Source organism: Cryptomeria japonica, chromosome 6 (genome assembly GCF_030272615.1).
Source record: "Cryptomeria japonica chromosome 6, Sugi_1.0, whole genome shotgun sequence".
Classification (NCBI taxonomy): domain Eukaryota; kingdom Viridiplantae; phylum Streptophyta; class Pinopsida; order Cupressales; family Cupressaceae; genus Cryptomeria; species Cryptomeria japonica.
The window spans coordinates 46997460-47018557 of NC_081410.1; the positions used below are offsets into that span (position 1 = coordinate 46997460).

The 21098-nt window shown below is 32.4% G+C and overlaps 1 protein-coding gene across 1 annotated transcript in view; it reads right to left on the reverse strand.

The window, feature by feature from the left end:
• Positions 1-5473: 5473 nt before the first annotated feature.
• The window catches only part of LOC131079396 (ent-kaurene oxidase, chloroplastic-like), an 86684-nt gene continuing 71059 nt past the window's right edge, over positions 5474-21098 (reverse strand). Inside the window, exons 2-9 of the mRNA XM_058017315.2 lie at positions 7968-8088; positions 7704-7867; positions 7441-7602; positions 7157-7297; positions 6636-6896; positions 6295-6456; positions 6010-6204; positions 5474-5910 (exon numbers count right to left, since the gene is read on the reverse strand). Of these exons, the coding sequence (XP_057873298.2) occupies positions 5596-5910; positions 6010-6204; positions 6295-6456; positions 6636-6896; positions 7157-7297; positions 7441-7602; positions 7704-7867; positions 7968-8088 (1521 nt within the window). The 3' untranslated portion in view covers positions 5474-5595. The remainder of the gene's footprint in view (positions 5911-6009; positions 6205-6294; positions 6457-6635; positions 6897-7156; positions 7298-7440; positions 7603-7703; positions 7868-7967; positions 8089-21098) is intronic.

Here is a 21098-nt window from a genome sequence, read left to right on the forward strand (position 1 = left end):
TTCCAAATAATGTATTAGATTCATGGGTTGAAAGAGTACATGAACATATGGGATATGCAATACTGAGGTAGTATATAGAGTACATGCAACAAAGATTTGGTCTAGTGATATGGATGGAGCAAATGAATAGGGACTACAAATATCCTCAACCATGAGGACATGGTTGGTACTAGGAGGGGGAGGAAATGGTGAGGAATAAACAATACCATTTTGATTTCATGATTTAATCAAGGACTTTTGTTTCATTTTGATAACTTGATGATAATTGGCACTTAAGAACTAATAATTTTAAAAACTTCTTATACTCATTCATTGTAATTATGAGATGATTTATAGATAGTTACCTGGAATAAATGTTTACTTTTTGAATGATAACTCTATTGATTAATGAATGCATACTTTATTTTTGAATTGAATTTTTACATTCAGTGCTTTGTGGAATTTTAAATGTTGGTAGTTCCTATTTTGCCTCATCTAGAATTTCAATATAAATGTTTGTTTGTGAATGTTGCCACTCTGCGTTGTTGAGGAAGCGGGATAGTCTCTCATTCACCATGTACGTAGGAATCGTGTTACAGTTTCATTTTTTATTTCAATTTCAAAATAAGGTCAATATATTCAATGACTACTTAGTCTCTAGGCCAGTTACTCAATTTCTAAAGTTTGGAAATTAGTTTTGTAATTTTCCCTCCTTGTGGAAAACTTTGTAATTCACCCTCCTTTGGGCCAATTTGATTGAAAATCTAAACTTTTGATCTAGTAGTAGAAATTAATAAATCTTTCTAAGAGGAAGAGCAGGGCTTGCTCAACCGAAGAGAGGTGATCTGGTTGTTATTGTTGACGTTCATTAATTTTCTTCTATGTTATTAAGTTTAACAAAATTATTTGTCGTTTACATTTGCATCAGTGATTAGTAGTTTAGATTATGTTGAAATTATTTAAGTTGTAGCCAATTATTTTTTATATTCGTATAATTATTTAATAAAATTAGTTTTTCTTCATTCGTTAAATTATGCTTAATGGAGGTATGCGATGATTAGTCTTAACTAAAATCTGAATGGATACTAAGAAGATAAAGTTTATTTTCATGTCTGTTTGGTATGATTTACTTTCTATACCTGTAGTTTAGAGTTTCCTTATTGCAAAGGTAATTAGGATCTTTTCATTCGACAAACGTAATCTAGTTTCAATTTTTGTTATTGTAGAGTAAGTTTAATTCTTGCAAGTAGATTAAATTTCAATTCCTTGAAGTGAGTTAGTGACTCCATTAATATGGGTATGAATTTTTGTTTAAGATAGGGAAATAATTGTGAGAGTTAGTTTCTTTAGGAAGGGTTTTAGTTTGAATGTTTAGGCTAGAACTAATGGGAAGATTGTAAGTACGAGTTTAAAATTTTTGGAAGTAGCTTCAAGTCAAAATACTTAAAAGATAATTACTTTTAGTGATCCCCAAACAACATTCTTACTACAAATCTAGTTTTGGACACACCCTAGATCAATATTTTAAGAGTAAATAATGTAGGAATCGTGATATGTATCAACCTTGTCCATCATGGGGAGGTTTTGTGGATATGTCAATTGTTGAGTAAGTTTAGTTTTACTTCTAATCAACCCACTATTCTTTAGTGGAACAATCAATGTGCCAATCACATTTCTCACAACCCAATGGGGCATCAATGGACTAAGCACATTGAGATCCACATGTACTTCATTCAGAAATAAATTAAGGATGGTCTTCTTAGTTTGGATTACATACCTATAGAGGAGCACATTATACTAAGTATTTGGCATCCCCATGTTACCTTTAGTTGCAGTTGATGCTTTCGGGTGAAGAAAGTTGTCCTTGAGGGGTCTATTTGAGGCCTTCCTTCCTTTTTTAGTAGTTCATATTTTTTCATGTATTGCATCTCTCACTTTTGGAGAGGGGTTTTTTTCCCTCCTTTTCTCCGCTTAGAAAGATTTCATTGGTTTGTAGGTGGGTAACTAATTAGGCCTTTAGTTGTTGGGATCCATTTCTGTATTCATGCATTTAGAGTTTTTTTATCACCCTAAGTTTCACTTAAGGGGGGTGTTAGAGAATCTTTAGCTATTAGTTTCTTTTTTATAACCAGTTATGCTTTTTTCCCCTTAAGTTCACTTAGGAGTGCTTGCTTCTAATTTCTTTAGTTGTGTATCTAGTTTAGCTAGAGTTGAGATCCTCATGCTTGCACTTTAGTTATCTTATTTTTAGCTTGTGGAATCCTTGTGCTTTCTTTATAAGCACCTCATTGTACAATTGTAATTCATTCTGTACTCTTTTCATTTGAATAATATAGCACTTATTTGTGTAGCTCTCTATAGTGGAATGTGTTTTTGTTTTTCCTTTGATGTTGCAAGTTCTTGTGTTGCAAAATTCCACAATGTAGGCATGTGTAGAACACTCCCCAAGTGTCCATATATAATACAATTCTTGTTAATAAAAAAAGATTTGTTTATCAAGTACTTATTTAGTATAAATTTTGACATAAAATAAAAATGACACAATCTAACATACCATACTCAATTTATAGGCTAAATAATTTTAATACATTCTACTATCAAGTGTTATCTAGGTTAGGTATGAAAATAATATTTTTCCCCATATATAAATTGATCGTTGATTTCTAAAATAGATACAAATGATGATTTGTATAAAGTAGGGAACAAAGTTCACATATAAGAAAAATTTGAATACATACCATATAATATATCAAGCATCATGAAAAATGATATAATATAATCATCCAAACACTAGAGCATGGAGACATGGATTAGAAATTTCTTGGTGTGAGAATTGAAAAGAGAGGACATAGCTTGTGAGTTCCTATGTTTATTATTGTGTCATAGTCTTCCTCATGTCATGTTGGCATTTTCAATTCGAATTTTTGAACAATCCTCCCAATGACCAAGGAGACTATTGTCATTGCTTGTGCCCATCCCGCACACAATCTATTCCCTGCTCCAAATATCATGGTTCTATAAATATCCTCTTCTATTGGAAACTCTAGTTGTCTTTTTGGTTTCCATTCTCCTTCATAATTATTTGCTCCCCATACATTAATTAATATCTAAATAATAAATTAAAAAAAATTTATTAAGTGATGAAAAGAATTAAGCATATTTTCAAAAAGATTAGCAAGCTTATAAATATAATTAAAAAAAAATAGTTTGAAAACAATCAATATTAAAGCTATTTCCACAATCCATTTTGTATTTCTAGTGTATTTTTTCTGGATTCGATTGTGTGTACAATCGAATCCAGAAAAAATACACTAGAGAAACAATCAATATATCAATAAGCTAATTGTAAGCAAGCTTTAATAATATTGATAATTGGATTTATAAATGGCATATATTTGCACTCATCCTTCTATTAAGATTTTAAATTTGAGAATTATAAACATTTAAAATATAATTGTTCATTACTTTTCACAACTCATTTGATTATCTTTTATTTTATTATTTATTTATTTTAAAAAATACATACATTTTCAACTTAAATAATAAATTTAATGAAAAGAAGAGCAATATATCATTTTGTTTATCATAAGAAGGCACAATTGATAGTTTTCCTTAATATGTATTAATTACCTTTTATTTATTTTGTTTAATTTTTAATTTTAAACATTATGTATTATTTTAACTTAATTGTAAATTTATGAAAGCCTCATGAAAATTAACATCAAATTTAATAAATAAATAATATAATATAATATAATATTTATAATTATTAATTTATTAAAAAATAAGGTGTTTTCTTTTATGTAAGCTATGGGGCGAGGGCCACTCCCTTATATAAAATTATATGGAAATAAAGAGAAGCTTTAGACCTAAAATGTAGGGAGCACAAAGTATTTAGAAGGAGACAAAAGGAACTCATGAATGAAGAGAAAGAGCCAAAAAGAACAAAGAACAAAGACAAAGAAAGAGGGAGATAGAAGGAACCCAAAAGAACAAAGAACAAAGAAAAAAAAAGAGGGAGGTAGAAGGAACGCATGAACGAAAAGAAAGAGCCAAAAAGAACAAAGAACAAAGAAGAGGAAAGATGGATACAAAATTTCACATGATAAATACCCATTAATACTTTACTCAATATACATTAATTTACATTTCTTATATATTTTAAAATTAAAAAATTTTATTTAAAAAATACTTAATAATCCCCAATTATATATGTGTGAAGCTAATGATCCATAAGCTTTTATTTTACCTCCCATCCAGCTGGAACATGGTAGCCGTCAATATCCACATCTTCATGGACAATACAAAGTGGCACTAAAGGCAAAGGAGAATGTCTGGGTACTGTTTCGTTCATTTTAGATTGAAAAATTCTTAGGATCCTTAAGAACTTACAATATATCTTAGGGAATTTAAGTTATTATATTCTCTTTGTAGATAATTATTGTCAACCTTGACTCCAAGGCTCATCCCTCTTACATATTTAGTATCAACCAAGATATTGAATTTAGGGATCACTCCTTCTAGATAGAGCACCACTATTGTACATCACTCGCAGGATGAATCCACATAATTTATGTTGTGTGCTAATTCTATATTAAAATTTTATTAAGAAAATGAGGCAACAAAAGAGTGGGAGAATGACAAGGATGATCACATTCTCATTAGGAAACTCTAATAGGATTTGAGTGTGTCATGCAATTTTTTATTGATAGGAATTATTTTATGGTACAAGAATGGACTATTTTACCTATGTAAGAATTTAACTATTAAATTTAAGGCATTAAGAAAGTGTATGCTTCTTTGGAAGATGGGCACTCTAAATGCTTTAAAATTATCGTACAAACAAGAATGAATTATTTTGGGAGGGGTTAAAATTGATATATTCAAAAATTTGTGGTAAAATGCATGTCATTCCTATAAAATAAAGGACAAACAATTAAGAATCTAGGTCTTATATAACCCTTATCTACTCCATGTTAGAGGTGGGAGGAGATATCTATGAATTTTATCATATATTTTCATAGATTTAAATGAGAAAGTGCAATTATGTTTTTTTTTTTTTTGTTGTTGTCTCACACTATATCCATATTTTTATGCTTTGGAATACCTATTTGAAGAAAACACCATTTCAACATCCTTTATGAATAATATTTAAAACCTACATGGGAGTTTGAAAGTTATAATACTAGAAGTAATGAACCCAAATACAACATGAGTTCAAACAAACATAATTAACCCCAACATGAACACATTCTACGTCACAAGGAAGAAAACATACATAGTAAAACGTGTCAATAAAATTGAAGCACCTTCCTCAGCATACCTTTCGATTGAAGATTAACACTAGGGATTTTTTTTATTAAATGCTTATCTATATTAAACTCAATCGAAAGGGTTTTATTTTAATATTATTTACTATCTTTTTACTTAGGTTAGGTACATGCCAGTAGATAAATTGGTCATTGATATCCAAAATAGATACAAATGATGGTTTCCATAAAGTAGGTAGCATAGTTCAGATATAAGAATTTTTTTTAATACATACATATAAGATATCAAGCATCATAAAAGATGATATATTATAATCATCCAGATGCTAGAGCATGGAGACATGGATTATAAATTTCTTGGTGTGAGAATTGAAATGAGAGGACGAAGCCTATGAGTTCCTGTGTTTATTATTGTGTCATAGTCTTCCTCATGTCCTGTTGGCATTTTCAATTCAAAGTTTTGAACAATCCTCCCAATGATCAAGGAGGCTATTGTAACTGCTTGTGTCCATCCTGCACACAATCTATTCCCTGCTCCAAATACCATGGTCCTATAAATATCTTCTTCCATTGGAAACTCTAGTTGTCTCTCTGATTTCCACTCTTCTGAATTTTTCCATTCGCCCTCATAATTATTTGCTCCCCATATATTAATTAATATCTAAATAATAAACAATAATAAGCAATTAGTAAATGACCAAAATAATTAAACATATTTTCGTAAGTTCTTTTATTTTAACTGCAAAAGCTTTTATTTTACCTCCCATCCTGCTGGAACATGGTAGCCGTCAATCTCCACGTCCTCATGGACGATACGTAGCGGCACTAGGGGCAATGGAGAATGTCTGCGTACTGTCTCATAAAATATTCCCTTCAGATATGGCAATTTCCCCAAATCCTTTTCTTCTACCGCTTTCTTTCCACATACTTGTTCTAATTCTTTGTAAAGTCGTTCCTGTGGGTCTCATGCAGGATTTCAGAAATTTTGCATTGAAATAGAATGATTTTATTGATAAAAATGGGAAAGCTTTTGCAGAAAAAGTACCTGAGTGTGAGGATGCTTGGCAAGGTTGAAGAAAGCCCAGACCATAGCAACATGACTTGTAGTAGTGCTTTCAATAACAGGCTCCCATATTGCTGTCTCCAGCTGCCTCTCACTCAGAATCTCACCTTCCTTAAGAAGCATGTCTAGATATCCTTTCGGTTCCTTCACCCATCGATACATTCTAGATCTAATAAGTGTACACTTGAAGAAGCAAGCAAACCCTAAAAATATATGGGTCAAGGACATTTGTTTTGCTTAAAAAAAGATTACTTGTAAAAATGGTATCCTTTCATTATCAAGACACCACAGTCACAAAGAGATTTGTTTATATTATATGGTACCTTTCCGGAGGATAGGAGGTCCTTTTCTTGGTGAATAAGAGCCCTCACAAGTGCCGACCTCCTCCTCGTCACATCATTTAACATTTTCTGTAGCTTTTTGTTGGGAAGCCATCGATTTACAATAGGAATGAAGTCTCTCCAATTGATTTCCAGAGCAGCATTTGCAGGATCCCCAACTATAAGATTGTACATGTCCTGCAACGATACAACTTTACTGCCCAACTCTTCCACGTATAAGGGTTCCACAGTTCTGCCTATCACCTGTACTCCAAGCCAAATTTATTCAATATTTTACCACTTGATTAACAATCTTTCTTCCATTCAACTACTGAAGTCCTTTTGGTATAAAAAAGTTATCAGATGACCTAACAAACATTTTGCCACATCTATTTATGAAAAATATAAATGTATTTGATGGATAAGCCCTTCCAAATTTCAATACTAAACTGTAAATAATGCAAGTTAAAATGTTGCATATATGGTGCTTTCATATTATAAATTACTGTGCTATGGGAAGTTACCTGATTTAGAGCAAAAGGAAACAAGTGACCTAGAATTATCTTGCTCATGTTAACTGTGTCATTGCAAGCCTCCTTCAACTCAACGTACATGGAAGCTATTAGCTTCTGCACCATTTCCTTTCTCATGAACGCATTATTTCTCTGTTTACACAAGTAAATGTAACATATGCTATGAAGAGTGAAAAGTCTTATCAACGAAATAGGTAAGGTACTTGATAAGCAGATGGGTATAAAAAAATGTAGCTGAATAAAAAGGTGATGAGACAAAAGATTGAAGAGAATACTTGAGGAGTTGTTCCGAGGAGGTGTGAGACCATGAGCTTCTTCATCAAGCGATGATCTCTTCCATAGTGTGACAAGGCCACCATTGTCTGATGCAAAGACAGCACTTTCAAGGCTGTGGTCAGATTTTTCGCTGTGATAGATGAATGATGCTCTGTCATGGCCTGCAACCCACATTTACAATAACTTCTATTGCATCAACACACCTTTTTGACTGCAAAGATTTCTGAGATTTAAACTGGGCAGATTTATGATATCAACTTACTTGTCTGGCAGCTTTGGCTGAATTCAATACAACAACAGCAGATGTAAGCCCAGTACGGACAGAATATACAGGACCATGACATTTAGCCCACTGATAGAATGTTCGATGAGGCACCTTATCCTTGAACAGAACAAGGTCCCTCACAACCATCCATGCACCCACAACTGCATGCATTCACAGTTTAGATTAGCACATTTTCTTCACTCAGTAATCATTTTCCATATTAAGTAAAAAAGAATAGAAGACAAAAGATATGAAGCTAACCTGGTGGGTATTTCTTCCTCTTTGATGTCCTAGATTTGAGGGCAATGAATACTAACCCACCACTACTACAATCTGAATGGCGGTCCATGTTACAAACAAATACTGGGACATATTGCTCAACCTGTAATTACTTAACAGAGATACAGAATATGAGCTCCCCCACCACATATGTATAGGTAAAGCAAATGGGTAAAAAATAACGACATTGTCTGATAACAACTTGGTAAATTATGCAAGTTTACCCTGGACCTCTTTACCAAAACCATGTGACAAATGCTTTTCTTATGCCATGAGAGCCAATTATGGCAGTCAATGTGGCTATGTTCATATGACAGCAGAAAATGATAAGGTTTGACAATGAAATTTGTGTGTCCCAGGCTGATGAGGGTGACATATTTTGTGCTGAGAATAGCAAGATGTCGTTTTGAAATAATTTTGTGGTTATGTCTGAAAGATTTCCAATTCAAATAATAAAGTTGATAATGAATTTTGTGTCTTATTAGATGTATGTTTTTAAGTTGATGGGACTTTATATTTTGTGTATGCTAATAATAATTTTTTTTTAATATTTGAAAATCACAAAATGCTCTCCAATTTGACATGAATGTCAATTATTTGTTAATACAGTTGCAAGGAATCTTTTGTGGCCACGTTTAAACGATTTCCATCTCAAATAATAAAGTAGAGGGTGATATATTTTGTTTTATTACCTTCAGCTATTCTCTTCAATCTTTTGTTTCATCACCTTAGTAAAGATTGAAGTTTGGATGGTAATGATGAATGCAATTTCTCTATATGCCATCTGAGTGTAGAGGGTACCTAAAGTTGATTCACAAATGTGGGAGGGACTCTCTTCGATGTCTTGACTGTATTCATCTTTATTATTTTTTGCATTGTAAGTGTAACCTAGCATTTGGCATTACTTGAAGATAAGAAAGGTTTTTATAGAGTAAATAGCATAACTTATTTATTTTTCTAAATAAACTCTCCTCTCCTACACACAAAATCATGGATATCTTTACTAGATTGGTAAGAAAAAAAGTTAGATAGTATTTCTTGGTCTAGGAGTTGTGCCCAAAATGAGTGTTCATAACTAGGAGGGGAATTCTATTGTTTATGGTTTCTTAGTGAGGAATTTATAATTGTTTGTGGTCATTTTACTCAAACGTGGATACAGATCAAGAAGATGGTTACTACCCTAGAAAAGAATTACTTGTTTGGGGGTTTGGAGATATTGCTTAGATGATAGTCTTTGGCTCTAATTGCCTCCTATTCCTAAATCAATGATCATTAAGGACGGGGTGGTGACGGAGCCATGGTGCACTTAGATTCACTCACATTCACACAAATGAAACTCAAAAAAACAAGAAAGTATCAAATAAGGTTAAATTCCTTGAATAGATAGTTTGAATTTACATTGATAAATGACTCAGTTCCTTGATTTCTTATAGATGTAAGGACAAAGTGGATCTCTTGGTTCTCTTTTCTTAGCATAGATAAAGCTATATTATGTTAGGGCATGTTTTGTATATTCCTACCCCTATCATAATAACCTGGTTTACTATTTAGCTGATTTGGAGTATTTTGTAATCCAACTTTTTACAATGATTGGCTAGTTGAAGATATAAGACAAGAAGTAATTTTGTGATTGGTAGCCCTGATGTCCTTACACTATCTGCTGACGTCCAACTTGGACAACGGGAGAAATGATCGAATAAAGACGTTTTCCTGTGTCATTGGAGGCGACCATTTGTCGCTATGTTTGTAAGATTTCCTCCACAAATTATTTGTTGTAAGACGTAGATGTTAGAATAAGTTTGCTTCACAAACTTTATTGTTTTATTTTTACTCATACAAGTATAAAACACAATTTTGAATATTTTCTTATGATTGTAGTGCTGCTATTAGGTACTAAAATCAAACCATGGTTAAATGGTGGTAGTTAAAATTATCAGTCATAGTTGGACTTAATCATTATGTGGAGGAGTCAAACTTTTATACTAGAAAAATGAGATAAAATAGTTTCATGTGATTTCACTTAAAAGGAAGGATGGTAGAATTAAGGATATTTCATCTAAAGTCTCTACAAATGATGAGATTTTATCAAATGTGAAATATTCTTATAGTGAAGGTATAAATTTTTAATTCAACTATTTTACTTTGAATTATATCAATTAAAAGATTCTACGTCATAAGATTTACGAACAATTAAAGATAAGCATTCATTAATTTTTTCAGGGATGTCAAAAGAATTAACACATAAAAGAGATCATGACCATGCTATTCAAATTGTACCACTTGAGCTAACCACCCAAAGTTAGGCCCTATAAATATCAACATCTACAAAAAAAAGAGATGCTAGAGTTAGACACAATCAAAGTAAGAGTACTTACTCTTTTAATATGTTAATGATACTTAAGAAAGATTCAATATTTTAGGGTTATGTCTCAAGATTATATTGATTCCACTACAAAAGATAAGTTTTCTAGTCTAGTTTTTGTTCATTTTAGATGAGATTATTAGTATTATTTATTTTATAAAACTTGGTCTTCATTTTGGTTATATTAAATTAATAATTATTTAGATGAGGATTTATATAATATATCTTGAATCCATAAGAGCTAGTATGAATTTTTGGTAATGCTACAAAGACACTATCAATATTTTAAAGTTTAACGAATTCTATCTTTAGGTCATTTCTTTGAAAATTTATTTTGGAGTTTTCAATGTATTTTAATATATTATAAAACATGGGAGGACTTGAAAAATGTAAATTTAAGGTTAAGAAAATCTTGAGTGGCATTAGTTTTATGCTAATCCATCCAATTGTATGTTTGGAGTTAAATATGTAGATTACCTTGGTCATAAAGTGTCAAATGATGGAGTCATGATTCACATTCATGACATCAAGTTCACTTTAGAGTGGAAAATTCTTAGGATCCTTAAGAACTTACAAGATATCATAGGCATTTTAAGTTTTTATCAATTATTTGTAAATAATTATTGTCCACTTTGACTCTAGGGTTCATCCCTCCTAGATATTTAATATCAACCAAAACATTGAATTTAGGGTCCACTCCTTCTAGATAGAGCACCACTATTGTACATCACTCGTCGGATGAACCCACATAGTTTCTATTGTACACCAATTCCATATTATGATTATATTAAAAAAATGAGGCAAGAGAAGAGTTCATGAAGGAGAAAGATGATCACACACTCATTAGGAAACTCTAATAGGATTCAAGTGTGTCGTGTAAATTTTCATGGAAAGAAAATATTTTGTGGTACAAGAATGGACTATTTTACATATGCAAGAATTTAACTATTAAATTAAAGGTATTAAAATACGTGTGCTTCTCTAGAAGATGGGAAATCTAAATGCCTTAAAATTGATCATAGAATCAAGAATGAACTATTTTGGGAGGGGCTAAAAGGTTATATTTAAAATTCTGTGATAATATGCGTGCCATTTCAATAAAATAAAGTAGAAGTGATTAAGAATCTAGGTCTTATATAACCCTTATCTATTCCAAGTTAGAGGTGGGAAGAGATATCTACGCATTTTATCATATATTTTCATAGATCTAAATGAGAGTGTTACCATGGTTTTTTGGTGTTGTCTCACGATATATGCACATTTTTTATGCTTTGGAATTGTAGTGTTGTAAATTGTACACCCTTAATTAGGTTCTCCAATTCCACGCTTAGGTTAGCACCCACCTTAGTGTGTCCCATTGCATTTTGAATTATAGCACTTCTTTAAACATTTAATTATTAATTTAATTAAATCTAAGTCCTCTCTTATCAATTTACGTATCATAAAATTGGGCCCGTGATCGTAGGTGCACCCCTTTTCTTTTAATCCTAATCCTACCCTAATTTCAATCTTCAAGATACATTTCAGATATCTACACATCTTAATTTGTGCCACCATGCTAGATTTAGCATTAGAATCATGATAGCTCACATCCCTAGAAAATAAAAAAAAAGTTGGTTGGATCAGGTAGTATAATACCTGGTCCTATACTTTTTTTCCCAAATTTCAAGAGCTCAATTGGGCAGTCTTATCATATTTGAATCTCACTTGGTGTCATAATTCACCAATTCTAAGTCAACCTTTTATCAAATTTAAAATTAGAGTTTCATAAATATGACATTTCTTTTCCCTCATTTGAGGATTCCAATCAAGCAATTTGAAAGGAGATCCTTGTGAGGTGAAAGTGTTGCTATTTTGTGAAGTCCTAGATCTGCAATTCATCCATCAATCGAATATTCATCAACATTTTCATCAATTATGGAAGCTTTAGGAGATATCAAAGAATGATAAGGAAATCACCAATTATTGATTGGCTTGTACCTCTTCCTTAGGATTTGGTATGATTTCATGTTGTTTTCATGTCTCTATATTGAGAGATTCAGATCTACATAATATTTATTTTTAGATTCACACTATTGCTTTAGATTTGCATTGCATTTGTGATTTAAACCATTCTCATTACATTTATTTTAGGGTTTTGCTCAAAACATAGGGTAGAACTCTAGTTTGCATTTATCTCATAGCAATCTTACATGTACACGAGATTCTAAAACACAAACACATTTTCAATTACAACATTGGCTATTTGTGGAGGTGGAAATCACCAAAAAAGGGGTTTGATTAAGGAAAAACCCTATATAGCCACAAACACACCATTTTTAGCTTGCAGGTACAGTTACAAGTTTTTGTCGAAGCAAACGATTTTTGGGAGATCTTAGCAAACAAGCACAGACCCATTACCAGAAATTAGACTTGGATCTTAGGGACCAGGGCACTCCACACCCTAGTCCTCCTTAGCTGGCTTCATAATTTACAAGAATTCCTTACATAGTCTTAGAGACTGGTCCTCTAGTTTGCAGCTCACCGTAGTTTCTAAAAATAGGGAGTACATTGCCCTAGTCCTATCAAATCAAGCTCAATTTTTAGTTACATGTGCACATAAAATCCTTATTCTTAGATTTATAATTTCTATTTTAGTTCTATTACTTTATCAGTATGTTATTACTGTTGTTCTAGTTACTTTTTATTCTTCCACATTTAGTACATTCCCTTTCATAGAAGTGAAGGAATAGAAACCCTAAAAGTATCCCTTGATTCTCTTTCACAAGGGTTAGTCAAAGAGGATCACTCCTTTAGGTTCTTTCATATTCCAATGTTTGATGAAAGTGTGATTAGGTCCTAAAACTACTCGATTCCATTTTCACCCTAAACATTTTCGTGAACCCGACCTTCTTATAATGCATTTTATGATTAGATCTTGTTATTGCATGTTTTTTTAATATCAAAAAGATTGTTATATGCATTGTGTGTCTTTAAGTTTTATATTCACTTTTTTATTTTCAAAGTTACTGTTTCAATCATGTTGAAGATCTTTATTTACAAGATTTTCATTCATATGATAATGCATTTTATTATGATTATTAAACCTTTAGTAAGGATGAACTTGATGGAGCTCTTGATGAGTTTCTTTATCCTAAGCCTTCTAAATAAACATTTTGCCAAAAACTCATCAACATAGTTACTATGCCGTTTCATAGTGATGATGAAGATAAGTTTGGTGAATCTTCTCCTAAAGTCATCCCTATTAAAATATCCTTCAAATCTAGTAACATGTTGGTGTATGACAACCCTCTATATGATGACTTAACTCCCATTCAATCCCATAGTTGAAATCATTTAGTAGTGATGACTATGCCATGCTAGATAATGCTCTTGATGATTTTATTTCTATTAGACCATCTTCAAACAAACTTAAAACATCCAAGAGATTGATTAACATGATAAATGTGACTGGTTTTGACAATAATATTCAAACATGGAATAAACCTCTTTTTGTGGTTCAAGGTGCTAGTTACCCTCAAACTTCTAAACCTATTAATAAGCCTCTATTTGTGGTTCAATTTGGTTAACTAATGATTCCTTTTGCACTCCTAACAAGCCGGTTATTAGTTTGCAAGAAGGTTATCCCACCAAGAGTCCTTATGAGTATGCTAAAAAAATTACTAGAGAGAGTTATAATTTAGTTGTCCATAGCTATAATAAAAGGAACAATAAGAGACCTAATCCTCTTCCAGCGATTCCTTCTTCTCTTCCTTTTTCTCAACCTATTCTTCCACCAGCACCTTGTATATCACAACATCTTGGTAAAGAGTATGATCTTACTAAACATCTTAAAGCTACTCCCGCCAATATATCTCTTTGGGATTTAATTAAAACTTCATCCACACATCATGAAATGTTACAAGATGCTTCAAAGAACTTAGATGTCCCACTTGCAGTGGCACCTAATAACATGGATTCCTTTATTGACTTTATGAAACCATCTATAGCTAAAATTGTGTACACACAAGATGAGTTACCCTCTCAAGAGATTAAAAATCAATATGATCTTCTTATCATTATTATCCTTATTAATGATAATTCTATAAGATGAACCCTTGTCGACAATGGATTTGGACTTAACATTTGTAGCATTGATCTATTGCATAAGATAAATGTGGATAATTCTCTTATTAAACCCAAATCTCTTTCTATTCATGGTTTTGAAATGTTGCTAGAATTTATTTAGGTACTATAAACTTTCCTATTAAGGTAGGAACTTTTTATTTTAGGTACACCTATTCAAGTCATACCCAGTAGTCCTACAATATTTTGTTAGGACAAACTTGGATTCATAGTACACAAGCTATTCCTTCTACTCTTCATTGTTAAGTTAAGTTCATTCATAAAAATGTAAGATGTGTACTTTGCACACTGATACCAATTTACAAGCTTGTTTGCAAACCTCATCTTCCAAATATTCTCCAAGTACTCTTACTTCTTCTTCCATTCAAAATGAATCACTGTCCTCTCTTGAAGATACTTCTTCATCTGAGGAGGTACTCTTAGGTGATGATTGGGGGTCCTTAGATTTTATACCTTTTATAGGATAATATAAAATGCCCAAATAGAAACTGAGACTAAAAAAAGGATGATATGGTTGAATCTAAAAAGCAACCCACTTTGTCTAAACAACTTAGTAACAACTTTGTAGCTGCATCAAATTCAAAAACTTCTTCTACTTCAACTAACTATGACATTAAGACATATGAGACCTGGTCTTGTCTTACAAAAATATTTACTCTTTATGGTCCTAGTTTTCACATCTTAGCCAAGAGTGGATATAATGACAATGGTTTTGGTACACATGAACAGGGGATAAAAGTTCCTTTAGAGAATCATGTTCGTGAAACATATTTTGGACTTAGATATAATCCCTTTAAGCCAACCAAAGAAATAAGGTGCAATTAATATTTTTTCTTAACATGCATTAAATTACCCTAATTAATTACTAAATAGTAGAAATTGTTTAATTTTTTAATTTAAAAACATGTATTATTTTACAATAAAATTAACCATAAATTTCATAAATAAATAATATAATATAATATTTAATATTTATCATTTCCCCATTAATGGGGTAAGGAAGGATGACTTTCCTTTTAATGCACATGTGGGTGTTGAGTGGAAGAAGCTTGATTAAGGATGGATCAAGTTGAACTTTGACGGGGTATTCAAAAGCAATCTTGGACATGGTTGGGTCAGATGTGTTCCATGTGATTACATAGACAAAGTCATTGGAGAGAAATTGGAACACTTGGGAGTAATGAATAATAACATTGTAGAATTTTGGGCCACTATTCTAGGTGTAAAATGTGGCTTGGAATTGAATGTGGAGCAACGATACCTAGAGAGTGACTCTATAATCACGGTCAACACGATTAGCCAAAATGCAACCCTTAATTGGAAATTAAGTTGATGGATGAAACCACTTTGAGAGCACATCAATGAATTCATCGTATTCAGAATCATGCATGTTTTTTTGTGAAGGAAATGCCTTGACTAATGAGCTGGCCAAAAGGGCTGATGAGTCAGCTCCCTAGCCGACATGGCATATGATCTAGTTACTAGGTGTACATCAAAATGTTTTTAAAGGATATGTTTGGTCTGCATTTCAATTTGTGATATTCAATTTTGGTTAATAGATCTTGAATGTGGTTTCTTAAAAGATATGAATGGTCTTCATCAAGGAGACCCACCATCCCCTTTTCCTTTTGTTATAATGGTAGAAGCTATTATCCAACATTTGAAGTATCTCAATGGTACAAGAGCTTGGAAGGGAATATAAGTTATTGATGGTTTGGAACTGATCACACACATTTAATTTGCAGATGATACACTTTTTCTAGGAGAGACCAATCAAAATAAGGCAAAATTTATTAACAAACCATTGTATACATATTCTAAGACTTCTGGGTAGATTTTTAATAAGGAAAAATGCAAAATATTCTTTTTCTGTAACACTCAACATCACATGGAGAGAATATTTAAAAAAATTGTAGAAATAAGGCAGAGGCTCGAAAGAGTAGAAGGTTATCCTTGGTTGGTACATTTACTATGATTAAATTTATATTATCTGTAGGCCCAGTTTTTGTAATGTCATGTTTCAAGATCACAAGTCAAGTTCAAGAAAACTTGGAAGGATAACTTAAAAGGTTTCTTTTGGAAGGGGACAAGGAGGAGAAAATAATTCCATTAATAAGATGAAATATGACATACCATCCAAAAATGGATGGAGGGGAAGGTTTGAGAAAGATGACAAATAGAATATGGCATTGGGAGCTAAACCAAGCTAAAAAATGTACATGGAACCAGAGAATTTTTGGTGCAATATTTTACAAAGAAAGTACCTCAAGTGACAATATTTAACGAAGAAGGATTCTAATGATTTCTAATTCAAAAAGAGGGTCATCGATATGGAAATTTTTATGGGATAGAAGATAGATAATTACCAATCACTTGATGTGGAGGATTGAAAATGACAAAATAGAAAATTTTTGGTTTGATTTGTAGAATGAGAACACTCCAATATCAAAGGTATTAGAATCTTTAGATTGTTTGGAGAATGTTAGATAGAAGTATGAGAAGCATGTTGCAGATTATGTAATCCCTTATAAATGTGCTTCAGGGGAATTCTACGACTGGATAAATTAGGATGAAATTCCAATACCATGCAATGCGATGACAATTCTATCACATATATTAATGGGTCATAGGGTTACACTTATAAATGAAGAAGATGAGGTTATATGGAGTGGCTCATAGACATGAGAATATAGTGTGAATCTTGGATATGCCATTGAGTGTGAATAGACTTGAGAATATAGTGTAATGAAAGTGAAGAACTTGTTTAAATCATATTTTGTTGACATGTTTTTTTGCACAAAGATGTTGGGATTGGCTTCAAGATTAGATTGAATGGATCTCTCCAAGATAGGAAAATCTTCTTTCTTTCATGTTGATTTGGCCATGTAAAGATAAGAGGAATTCAAGAGGAGATTTATAGTTGGTGGCACCCTTAATGGCTGTTTGGCATATATGGAAAGAGAGCAATAGGAGGACCTTTAATGAGAAATGTCTAGGAATACATGGAGTAATACAAAAAATTGAGAGCAGTATCATTGAAATAGTTAGTGCGAAGTGATATGCAAAGGAAAGACTCATTTCACTAAGCGGGACAATCAAATGTAGAAAAATTGGAATAAATTAAGACCTATTTTAGGAAACATTAAAAGAAAATATCTTAAGAGAATGATGGCTAAATTGATTGCTTTGAACAAAGGAAAACTCAAATGAATTTTGATGAGGCTGCAAAAGGAAACTCAAGGCCAGCTAGTGCTAGATGTATAATCAAAATTGCTAAAGGCGGGTGCACTTGGGCTCTATCCAAAAAATTGGGGATAAGAACAAACAATGAAATAAAGTTTGAGGCACTAGTGCATGGCCTTCACTTATGCAGAATGAAAGGATTGAACAACATAGGCATAGAGGGAGATTCTTAGATTTGTATCAATGCAATTAGTAAGAACAGTGTTCAAAGTTGGAAACTAAAACCATGTGTCAACATAAAATGGAAACATTTGGATGTAATTAACAACTACACTATATCCCATGTGTATAGAGAAGAAAACCAAGTTACAAATTTTTTAGCTAATAAGAGTACGAATCTAGAAGGGTTCGAAGAAATCATGGATTAGAAAAGTGTGTCTATGAACGTGAAGAACATAATATTTAAAAAGGCGGATAGTGTAATTCAAATTGACAAATGCGAAAGGAGGTCTATGGCTTCACAGGGAGAAGTGAGAGAGAAATTGAAACTATGGGAAGTACTAGGGGTTATGTCAATTGTTGAATAAGAGATTGAAAATCATCTTCAAACAAAGTAAGATTTGATAGTGTATGCGGGCAAATGCAGTGACCAAAATGAATGACTCGAGATCAAAAGACCCACACACGAATGAGACTCTTGGTGCAAGTATGCTACCTAATTCAATTAGTTTAACTTGCCAAGGGGTGTCCCATTGTTCTCTATCTCACATGATCCCTAAAGCCAATGTTTTTCTCTCAGATCATAGTGAAAATGACTTAGGAATGACAACTCCAAGAACGAGTGATATTTGATCTACATGCATGAATGCATTCTAAGATCTATATGATGTGTTTGAAACTATGATGGTTAAGATTAAGATGAAGATAATGATATGATAAAAGATTAACAAGTTATCCTAACATGATATACTAGCCTAGCATGAATATTTAATGACATGAAAATACTTCTAAATGTTATGATGATGTTTTAACAAAGAGAGGCTAAGATGCAACAAAGAGAGGCTAAGATGCTTAGTAAATTAGGCTATAATGTAGATGCATAAGAAAATGGAGATTATTGAAAATGAAGAATGAGAGCTCTATTTATAGGGAAAATAGGGCAATGGATGGTTAAGATTGAATAATCTTAACAAGGGCTAGGATTGAAAGTTAATCAATCCATGTTCACAATTCTCACCAATGAAATGGTGACAATTGTCAACAAGAGATTGCTTCAGAGGAGATGTAAGAGGCATTAAATGCCTGAGAAGACATGAGGGTTACCTTAGGAGGTAAGGTTAAGGTTAGATTAGGGTTATCCATTGGATAAAGCTTTTACCCAAGGGCTAAACTCTTGTGCAAGGGTTAATAGGATAATCAAGGTTAAAACCATGAATGTTTGATGAGACCCTTGAGTCAAAAGGATGGTTAAGTTAGAGGAAAGTCTCTCACCAAAGGTCAAAGATGAGTTGAGGTTGGATTAACCATTAATGGTTAGGAAGACTTTGAGGGTTAACTTGTTGAAGACATAAAGCCTTTAATGCATTTCAAAGACTTTGGAGGCTTTGAGAAGGGACTTCCCTTTACTTAGGAATGTGACACTAATTAGGAGCTGAATTAGGCTAAATTGGAAGTGATTAGAAGAATCTAGAAGGGGTTTAGGAGACAAGTGGGAGATGTAGGAAAATGCAAGTGGATGAGGGAAAATAACTTTAATTAAAATAAAATTACTTTATTTCAACTAAAATAGATGCAACTTGCATGAATACAAGTGGGAGGATTTAAATTATATTTATTTATCTGCAAGGATCAATTTAATTAAATACAAATTTAATTAAAAAGGGAGAAAGGGGATTTAATTAAATAAAGTGATTTATTTAATTAAAGGCTAGAAAAGGTTAATGTGAATTTAATTAAATAAATTGAGTGATTTATCTAATCAAATAGATGAAAATGAAGAAATTAATTAAATATAATTTAATTAATAGAAGGAATGGGGGTAAAATAAATATTAAAGATTTATTTAGGAAAGTGGTTAGATTTATACATCTATATTTTGCCCCTCTTTGAAGTGATGTGTGTGCACATGTTGATTAAAAGAATATTGCTGGATACAAAATTTGATCGATATAATGTTGTGTGCCAAAATATCGATATGATGCCCCAGATGTAGATTTGATGAATGATATAATTGATGATGCCCCCTCGAGAGATGAATCAAGGATCTAACTTGAAAAACTTGCCAAGTGTATGATCATTTTTGAATTAAATGCGATATGAGAATATTGATAGCATTGGATGCACATTATTGATTCATCTCCTGAAAAATGATATTGATAAGGTTAAAAATGAAAAAGTGGGAGTAAAATAAATGGCCCACTTATTAACCCTTTGATTTAGTATTAAAAGGTAAAAATTCATTTTGAAAAATCATTTGCACACTTGTCTTCTTGTGACTGTGACATTTGGATCTTTGACCACGATGTCGGTTCCATACTCCTTGCATTGATTTGAGCGCATTAGGCGATATAGGAGACCTGGCGCATATGACCCACCAGTAAGTGGCCAAAATCCCTCTTCATTTTTGATTAATTTCTTTTATTTTTGTCATATTTTTCAATTTTGGGTCGGATTTTGCTGGTTTAGCACGTAGGGTAGGTTGTCTAGTGCATACGATAGGAGTATTAGTGCATAGAAAACCATATGTAGGTTTAGCATCTGAGTGTCAAATAGTAGCATGGTCGGGGGGTAGGTTAGCGCGTAGTGGTGCAGGAGCACCCAGGCCAACCTACAAAACCATGAAGACAATGAAGATACCAGGAAGGTTTTATGATGCAAATCAAGTTGATTGGAGAGTTTTAGAGCCAATAATGGCTTTTGAAAGAAATAAGTCATTTGTAATGTGTAAAATTTCTAAAGGTCCTGATAAAGGCCTAAGGATCAAAATGCTTTGTAATTGGGTTAATGATGCCTAGGAGTCTAGATAGGTTGAATAAGGGTCTAATATGCTTTAAATGATCATATCATGAATAAAACCCATTGATTTGATAGTTTTAGTTGATTGGAGCATTAAAAATGAAGTTTAAATTCAAAAATCGGACTTCCAACGGTTAGTTCTAGTTTTGGTGGGAAATGGGTTTAGGAGTTGTTTATGCATTTTAATCATTCTAATCAGTTGGAGATTGGTTGGAGTTGGTTGGGGAAGGACTTATAAAGTATCTAATGTCATTTTTGTGTGGTTGGATGATGCTGGTACGGACTTGTACGGACTGTTCCAGAAAAGCAATAAAAATCTCTTTATTTCCTATCAAATATTGTGTTATTCATGCTTTCTTTGCATTGATCGGTTAAGGGGTCAACATTGCTGTACATTGGGGGTTTATTTATTATTCCTTTGTGTATTG